At 37.1% G+C, this 9,528-nt stretch overlaps 1 protein-coding gene across 1 annotated transcript; it reads left to right on the top strand.

Annotated features, from left to right (window-relative positions):
• The first annotated feature begins 1,082 nt into the window (after nt 1–1,082).
• Nucleotides 1,083–8,810, top strand: LOC106140137 (zinc finger and SCAN domain-containing protein 26). The gene is made up of 13 exons (XM_013341673.2): nt 1,083–1,307; nt 1,522–1,930; nt 2,569–2,639; nt 3,054–3,111; nt 3,262–3,449; nt 3,684–3,919; nt 4,635–4,833; nt 5,042–5,225; nt 5,793–5,917; nt 6,202–6,429; nt 7,034–7,125; nt 7,614–7,710; nt 8,097–8,810. The coding sequence occupies exons 2-13, from the start codon at nt 1,534–1,536 to the stop codon at nt 8,124–8,126; spliced, it is 1,905 nt and encodes a 634-aa protein (XP_013197127.2). The 5' UTR covers nt 1,083–1,307; nt 1,522–1,533; the 3' UTR covers nt 8,127–8,810.
• The last annotated feature ends 718 nt before the right edge of the window (nt 8,811–9,528 follow it).

Here is a 9,528-nt window from a genome sequence, read left to right as displayed (position 1 = left end):
CTACAGTGTCAAGTGTCCCACAAGAAGTTGTGAGTGGAGTTGTGCTCACAGATAGTTTATCTCCTAACAGATATGTAAGAGTATAAAATGTCTAAAGATTTTTCTTGTTGTCTGCTGTGCATCGGGACCACAAACTAAATAGAGATACTATATTGGGACATATTATTTTTCATATTACATATTTTTCTGGCCTGCTGTGTCGACCATAGCGTTGTCATAGTATTTCTATTTAGTTTATTGCGATGACGACTTGTTTACAAGTCGTACACCAGGATCTCAGGGGAGGGATTTTATGAATTTATGCATGGTCTAAGAAGACGGTGGCCGATGAGATCTAGGTGTATCCATAACGGCACTGATTTTGAAGAAATGTAAAAGTTTATGTAAAATCTGTGAGTTGAATTTTTAAATTCGTGGGGCCAGGGGCATCAAAATCGGTCATAGTTTTTGAGATATTTATTTAGTAAAAAATTAAAGTGCTCCCGACCTGAAAAGGCAAAAATCTGTAGTTTCCAAGGAATACCTTGGCAACTACAGTTTTTTGCCTTTTCACAAGAATAAAAAATACGTTGTTAGGCAAGGTTTACACGATCAGTTTAGCGTCAGTTTAGTCCGTCAGTTTGGTCCAGCTAAGATTGATGCCAGAGTAAGGGATGAGAAATACTGTTATTACACGCTCAATCTAAGACTGATAAAACTTATGTTAGACAAGGGTTACACGATCAGTTTGGCGTCAGTTTAGTTTGCTCAGATTGATGGTAGAGTTATAGTCCAAGCGATTGACTGGTGGACTAATGGTCCGGAATGACAAAAGTCTGATATTTGAAATATTTTTTTATCATTCTGTTGTCAATGACTGTGACTGACACGAGAATGATTTGAGTGCTTACACGTTCAGTCTGGCATCAGTCTGTTGTCATTCATTATAATGATACTAAATATATCAAATATTTGAATTTGTCATTCTGGACCATTAGTCCGCTAGTCCTATCATTTTGAGCAATTTGATGGACTGAACTGATGCCAAACTGATCGTGTAAGCCTTGTCTTAAAAACTGTTAGTTCGTCTTGTCATTCCTGTCGTTGTCATAATGTCATTGACAGTCATTCTAATTCATTTCATTGTCATCCGCGATGGCGAATATCGTTTTATTAACTTTTCTCTTTTTGTTGTCGACTTTTTGCAGAACAGACGCAGTCTAATCTAAGCAATAAAGTCGTAACAAGATAGTATCCTACTCTAAACAGAGTATAAATAATATTAGTTGACTAATCTGTGAAGGAACAATGACTAAGGCGTGACCAAGGTAAGTAGTATCAATTTAATGGTATCTGGAGGGAAAACATTGAAATGACAAAATCTTGTTGCTTTCAGAATGTAGGTAATTAATGGGATCAGTCATATTCTATCTCTTCAAATTTCAAAATACCTATGCAAATTGTACAGTGCAATAACAGTTAATCTGAAACATCTTTCTAGCTGGTAACTACTTATACCAACCTTTGATTTTGGATTTGCAGGCGCTCCATCAAATGACTAGTACCTTTATAACCACAATGTTTGTCTCGCAAGAAAGGAATAGTAACAAGAAAAAATTTCAGAAACCAAATATACTCAGGAGAAAACCAAAGACACCAGTGCGATTGTCTGAGACATTGAATGAATCTCATTCAATAGGATCTCCTATCACAATACCTGATGTAACTAATGCAACATTAAGAGGTACAATTTTTGAAGATCTACAACTAGAAAATATGGCTGGAGAATGTGGGAATCCATCCGAAACTGATGATAAAGAATCCACACAAAGCTTTAATGTAGAGAATACACTTTTATATGGGCAGATGGAAAATAATTCTAAGATTAATCCAAAGCAAAACAGTAGTCAAGGTTTTAATGGGAGTGGTTTGCTAGTGAACATGGTAAATTGTAAGTGGAAATTTTCTTATTGTTTATTTTTTATTATTTACTAAATGTGCCCGTGACTTCGTCCGGGTGGAAAAGTTATTTTGGGTATCATTGAAGCCCTCAAGGATGAATAATTTTCCCCGTTTTTTTCCACATTTTCCATTATTTCTTTGCTCCTTATAGTTTCAGCGTGATGTTATTATATAGCATAGAATAGAATAAAATAGATTTATTTTCAAAATTGGATACAAGGTATCACTTATTGACGTCACATAACTTAAATCTAATTATAACTACTACCGCTTCCAAAGCGCCAGCCTAAAGTCTTTCTCAATAAATGGTCTATTCAACACAGAAATAATTTTTCAATTCAAACCAGTAGTTCCTGAGATTAGCGCGTTCAAACAAACAAACTTTTCAGCTTTATAATATTAGTATAGATTTCATGTGCAGGCTGGTTCACATGTAGATATTTGATGAATTTTATAAATATACTATGAAATAAATTCCTTTAGTATATCATATTAATTTATTTATCATATTTATATCATTTATGTACTTAATTATGAATTATGTAGGAATAACTATAGAACAAATAGAATAGTTATGATCTTTTGTACAAAATAATGTATATGTTTAAATATTTTTTTTATTTTTAGATGGTGAAGAAAATTCTGTGCAATCAACAGTCAATGTAGAGTCATTCTTTAACAGTGGACAAAATGGACAGGTTGGTTTTCTTTTAAATACATTTGTAAAAATTTCTTTCTGTCATTTTTGCTGGGAATGCAGTTGCACTCTCCACCATGTGCAAATAACTGTGTGGTGCTAATACTTTCATTAAAATAATATATTCTCTCTACAAAAATCACATTTAAGTATTGGTAAACTTATGGCTTCACCAAGCAACCAACCAGAGAATTATTATTTTCCTGTAATGGGTATAATGGGCTGTGACAACTGAAACTTAAGCAACAAGTGCAGCAAATTTTTTAGTCAAAATTGACAATTGGTAAATGATTTCACTTTTTTAATAATCAATGAACACTGTGTTACCTACAAAATAAATACTCACATCACAAGTTATGCAGACATGATATACATTAGAGTAAAATACGAATATTTTCTTTTATTTTTGTTTCAGAATTTAATGTTGTTTAAATTAGACCCCAAACAGGAGATGCAATCTTTCTTAATTATAGGTAAGTATTTCTCTTTTCAAAGTTAGCAGGGTAAATTTATGAACATTATATTTTAATAATAATAACTGTAAACCTTTGTTTCAAATCATTAACACAATTGTTAAAATGTTTGTTCAGTTACTGAATGCTTATTTCAATTTATATCCTCAGATGGTGAATCTCATAAAAATGCTATATATGGCGAGCAAAGCGATGATCTCATTACAAGCATGGTGCCTATGTCCGCCATAACCACTTCAAGTAAAAAGTCACTATCAGAAACACAGGAGCAGACTTCTGCAGTAGTGCCTGTTCAGGAATTAATTCAGAAGTACACCATTCGACCAAAAAAATTTAAGGTAAGATGAAGAAGAATGCCATAAAATACCTTTTCTTTCTTAATTCAACTTATTAACATTATCCTCTTGAGGCTTTCCAGTAACATTTTTATTGGCAAAAACGAACTTAGTTAGTCTTGGACCCTGATTGCAATGTAACATTTCCTATTATCATTCCAAATTAAATTTAAAATTCTGTTTTAAATGCAACTGTTCAAAATGATAACCACATTAATTCTGCTTAATTGTTTCTAGTGTGATATACCTGATTGCAATAAGGAATTCAGAAGTGAACAAACATGGCAGAAGCATAAAAATGTTCATAACAAAGATGGAACTACCCGAGTCCCACGGCAAGTGACGTCAGAGTGTCCAGTGAAGAAAATAAATGCCGATGGTACCGAACAGAGTTGTGGGAAAATATACCTGATACGTGAGCAATTATTGAAACATCTGAAAGAAGATCACACCATTGAAGATGCTGCTTACAGGTGAATAGGTTTTCTGATATAGGTACTCTTGTTCAGTTACACCAAAAACGAACAAGAAAGCATCTACTATTTTATTTTATAAACATGTCACCTTTTGTGTTGATATGTTTTGGTCTTGATATTACAATACATAGGCGTCGACTTGCACATACGTTACTCCTCCATTTCGTATAAAAATGTAGTTCTGCACTGTTTTACACTAAGGCAACCAGTTCAGTCAACACATTTTGCATATTAATAAAAAATTTAAAGCTACAATCATGATGGGCAAAATAAGAAACGAACTTTCTGTGATTGTCCTGGGTCTTGGATGTAAAAAATATAATATCTTTGAGAAAGTATCTTGTCACAAAAAATCATACTATTAATGACTTGTCATAGTAGGGTCTGATATAAGCCACACACATGTCCCACATAACAGTAGAACTGAAAATCAGTAACAAAAATACCGCATAAAATTCCATCCTATCTTGATAGAGCTTGCGTCAGTTTGCAGCATGTTCCATGGGTCTCCAGGTAACTTGGTCCTTGCTACAACGTGCGTCATGCGTGGCATGCGGCTTTGTAGTAAACTACGATGCCACACTGTGCCTAAACGGGGCTTTGGTGTGATTTTCATATAATATATGTATATACATGACGTTTTTATACGTGATTCACTAAACAGCCTTGGAGTAAAATGTGTGATTTATAGTTGTTTAATAAAAAATTGCAGATGCGAGCAATGCGGCCGTCAGTTCTTCTGGGCGACGGGTTTGCGTGCGCACGCGCGGTCGCACTCGCCGCGGGCGCGCGCGGCCGCGTCGCTGGCGTGCGGCTGGCCCGGCTGCGGCCGCGTGTTCTCGCAGCCCTGCCGCCTGCGCGAGCACGCCCGCGCGCACACCGGGGACAAGCCCTACCCCTGTCTGTATCCGGTCAGTACACGGGACACTGTACACGAGTTATGCGAGTAGTGTAGATGTCTTAATTGTTCAAAATTTTCCAAAAATATCTTGAGAGTAATAAAATAATTCATATGTTACATTTTGATTTAGATGTCTAGTGAGAGCAAAAAAGTTAACCGTTCCTATGTAAAATCCACCCAAAACATTTGTAAAGCATAGACAATATTTTTGAATTCAGAACTGTGGCGCGTCGTTCCGCTCGGCCAGCAAGCTGGAGCGGCACGCGCGGCGCCACACGGGGCTCCGGCGGCACGCGTGCGGCACGTGCGGCCGCGCCTTCCTCCGCCGCGAGCACCTGCGCGACCACGCCGCCCGCCAACACGCGCCCAAACCGCACAACCTGATCGCTTCTCCGCACGCAGGTAAACATATGATTAAACCACACAGACACACATAATACTGATTGACATTTACAGCCCAAACTGCCGGGTCTAGAGGACGCACAATCAGATCGCGTGACCGCCGTCAGGTAAACCACATTCCACTCACTTCACACAGATTTATTTAATCTTAATATATGAAAGAGAACACTGATTGACTGACATATCAACTGCTGGACTAAACTGACACACATACATATGTTCACGTCTATATCCCTTGCGGGGTAGACAGAGCCAACAGTCTTGAAAGGACTGAATGGCCACATTCAGCTATTTGGCTTAATGATAGAATTGAGATTCAAATTGTGACAGGTTTCTGACACTCATCCATTCGACATATTACTAACGTTACCCAGCTGGAAACAATAAATATCAGAAATGAATAATTAACTCCATGTTTTTCTTTCCATCTCTTTCAAATTATGCCAGAATGAAACATTTTGATGTTTCTCCATTGACCTCGGTCATTGAATCAATGCTTACCAATATTGATGTTTTTCCATGTTTCCAGTTAATACTTTATTCATTAAATTTTTCTTTTGTTCCCAGAATGCGGGCAGGTATTTGAAGAGCCGGACGCCTTAGAAGCGCATATAGGCAGCGCTCACGTTTCTGAAGAGAGTGTCCCCTCTCAGTCTGATGTTGTGGACAACAGCCTGGATTACATGTTCCTGGTAATTCATTATTAGATACTCGATATTTATTTGATTTATTTTCAATGTAAGATACCTTATTGGTTAAACTTTGCTGAAAACTTTTTCCCGTTAAGTTAAAGGTCAACACAGCAGTCGAAAATGTGATGAATTCTATTCTCTTATATTCATTAGAATATAAGAGAATAGAATTACACCCATTAGGGTGTGGTAACTAACGAAGTACGGTTTCAACATGTCATTTCTCTTCCACTTCCACACCTTCTACTGGAATGAAGACACAAAAATATTTTTTGTCTCCACAGACCGTAGAAAGCAAAGAAGACGCGACGGATCCGCAAGATATGGAAGCGAAATCGGTCGATTTAGAAGAGGGGGTGGAGACAGGAGTGTCGGACAGCGTGCTGGCGGCGGCGGGGTGCGCGGGGGGCGAGGAGTGGGGCGTGGCGCAGTCTGCGGCCGGCAGCCGCGCCGCGCGCACGCACTGCCCGTGGCCGCTCGCCGTGCATTATCAGACCGACGACGACATCACTGTGAGATTTACTGCCCCTTTTTTTCCTCATTTATTTGGTTCGCTACTAATGGTTGCGTCTCCACTTCTCAAGAGGTAGGGGTACAGGCACAGGTACAAGGCGTCCCACTAACGAAAACTGGACAAAAGCTCTTTGGTAGCCTGTCCAGTTTAAATTTACGTCCGATAAGCCTGAGTTTAGGTTGGCTTCTCATAGGGATCTCACGAAAAAGAGACTCCGTATAATAGACGCTAATGGTTCACAGAATGTCACCAAAAAAGGTCACATCCTGTTAAGCAAGTCACCAAGTATATACCCCCAAACTCAACAATACAAGGTGTTACCTTTATCTTTTTACCCTAATGTTGGCCAAACTAGCAGGTCTGTCATTCGCAATAGGCCAAGGTGCATCTTTGACTACGATTCTGGTTTTTACACAAAGCCCCTCAAGTCCACCTCCGCAACATTTGCAGGGGAACTCAACACATACATCCAGTTGCCTAAATGTGCAGGTATCTTCACAATAATTGCCCACACAATAAGAGCAGCAATCAGTAAAATTACAATCTGTTACTTTTTCACAGCAGAAACGTCGATTAAAGTTAATGCAATAATGATATTTCAGACGGAACAGCCAGAGGGGTCGGAGAGCAACATTTACACAGTCCGCAGTGATCTCTTCCTGCACGGAAACGTACTGATAAACGAGGACAGTGTGTAAGTATTATTCGTACCATCATTATCTTGGACCACTGAAGCTCTTACCTACAATAATTGACAATGATATGCCATACTGATATTAAAATTAAAGACGCTGCAGAAGCAGAGTGAAATGACAAAAAGGCATTGGTTCGGATATTTGGAGAGGAACACCTGTTAACGCTGACTTTATGCTACTCACACAGGTGCAGTTTTACAATGTACTTTACAGAATTCGTTGTTGTCGCCAAAAAGCCATTTTTTTACGGGAATTTCTATGTTTTTAATTTTAAGAGTTAGACATTTCTATTTACAGGTAGGCTTTTAAAATAACGTCACGATAATTATATAAAAAAAAAATTATACACACAACTAACAACTAATAGTTTTGAAATTATTGTTATATGAAAAAAAGATTTTGGAGCGATAAATAGTTTTGCAATATTGTAAGAGTTAGTATTCAATCGTTTCTAAAATTGTTTTAACATGTTTATGGTGTTGTCCAGACAAATGGGCGGCGCCGTGGAGAGCGCGGAGCCTGAGAGCGCAGGAGACGAGCTCGGCTTGGGGCTACTCGAGCATCCGCACATCGATCTCATGCAGGTAATCATCTATTACTATTTCTTAAACATTTTCTCTAATGAACATGATAATTTCAATGTATACCTACCAGTTATATTGATATTTTAAAATATTTTCCATATGATGTTAAGGAGTGGAAACTCCACTAAACAATCAAAAGGAATGTAATTTTTTGCTTATTGCTAATATGCTTAACGTAATCTTTATTATAAATGTCGGAAATTGTACTCTATAATTAAAAATAACATACAATAATATGTTCCCCTTTTTGGCGGCATAGTATATATCTTTTATAAAAAAACATTGTGAGGAAACCTGCACATTCAGGAAAATGGATGTGTAACCATGATCGACCCAATACTGGTCAGGTTTACCTTCAAATGCAACAATTATTATTTTCTTTACAGGAAGAAATGATGTTCACAGTTTGGCAATAATTGACGACCTTAGAACTACAAGGGTAATGAAGCTGAATCTTTTCTACCTAATCTTAGATATCTTTATGAGCAATAGTCATAGGTTCTAATATCATTACTTAATTGGTGTTCAATGTTCAGTCTTGTATGTCACTTTAAACTCTTTTTAGATCAAGACCATATGTAGTTAGATACATCCAATAATATAGGGATAAATAATATTTTTTACAGTAAACATCACTTAGCTATCCATTGTAATTTCGTTTCTATGAAAAACCTGTCGAACGGCCATTTTGTATTGCCTTTCCTTATTAAGCACATAAATGAGACATGGACGACAATATATTTTGTAATTAATATGAAGTTTGTATTGTACAAGTCAGTGCTAAGTGATGTATTTTACTGTAAAATTATTAGTTGTTAGAATTGAGAGAAAATGAACATTGTGGTGTTAGTAAAATTATGCTGTGCCAATAATCCTTGATATTCACATCATGACTGCAATGGAAGTCCGATTGTGGTTTGACATTGATTCCGATTATTTGCATCTAAAGAAGTAAACGAGACTTTGGCAAATATATTTATTATGGGACCGTCGAATTCAAGAATGAGGCAGTGGATGGGTAGGTGGTGGGGTCACATAAAATAAACCTTAGTAAATACATAAACTTTATATGTAAATTGAGAAACAATGAAAAATACATTATACATACATACATACATAAAATCACGCCTCTTTCCCGGAGGGGTAGGCAGAGACTACCTCTTTCCACTTGCCACGATCTCTGCATACTTCTTTCGCTTCGTCCACATTCATAACTCTCTTCATACAAGCTCGGCGGTTTCGGGTACTTTTGACCTGACCCTTTACCAGGACGTCCTTAATTTGATCAAGATACGTTCGTCTAGGTCTTCCCACTCCGACCTTTCCCTCCACACTCTCCTTGTATATCTGCTTAGTCAACCTGCTTTCATTCATCCTCTCCACATGACCGAACCATCTTAACATACCCTTTTCTATTCCTGTAACTACATCTTCTTTCACATCACAACATTCCCTTATCACGCAAAAATACATTATTCGTGAATTAATTTGAAAAAACTTCTATTTGAAAATATAAATATAAAATAAGTGATTCTATTCACTGTAACTAAATCGTTAGGTAATTGACTTAATCTTTAAGAGGTTGAATACGTCCGGCACCTTTAAATTATTTGAAAATTATTTATTAAAATACCGTGTTTCTTTTTTACAAAACACTGTTGTTTTGTTACTAAAACTTTGTACAGGGACTTAAAATAATGTAATTTATCTAATTGCCAAAAATCATTGCACATCGAACTCGACGGTCCACAAAATATATTTTGTCCCCCTCTTTACTAGCACTTATTACCAAAAATGAGACGTGCCTTTGTGCATCAA

This window comes from Amyelois transitella, chromosome 3 (genome assembly GCF_032362555.1).
Source record: "Amyelois transitella isolate CPQ chromosome 3, ilAmyTran1.1, whole genome shotgun sequence".
Classification (NCBI taxonomy): Eukaryota; Metazoa; Arthropoda; class Insecta; order Lepidoptera; family Pyralidae; genus Amyelois; species Amyelois transitella.
Note: the sequence above shows the minus strand (reverse complement) of the source record. Positions and strands in the feature narration are given on the sequence as shown.

Bases quoted from the DNA above. Each gene is read 5' to 3' on its own strand.
- LOC106140137 (XM_013341673.2), top strand. From the start codon at position 1,534: ATGACTAGTACCTTTATAACCACAATGTTTGTCTCGCAAGAAAGGAAT. The intron at 3,112-3,261 runs GTAAGTATTTCT...TTATATCCTCAG, and splicing joins GCAATCTTTCTTAATTATAG to ATGGTGAATCTCATAAAAAT. The intron at 3,920-4,634 runs GTGAATAGGTTT...AAAAAATTGCAG, and splicing joins ATTGAAGATGCTGCTTACAG to ATGCGAGCAATGCGGCCGTC.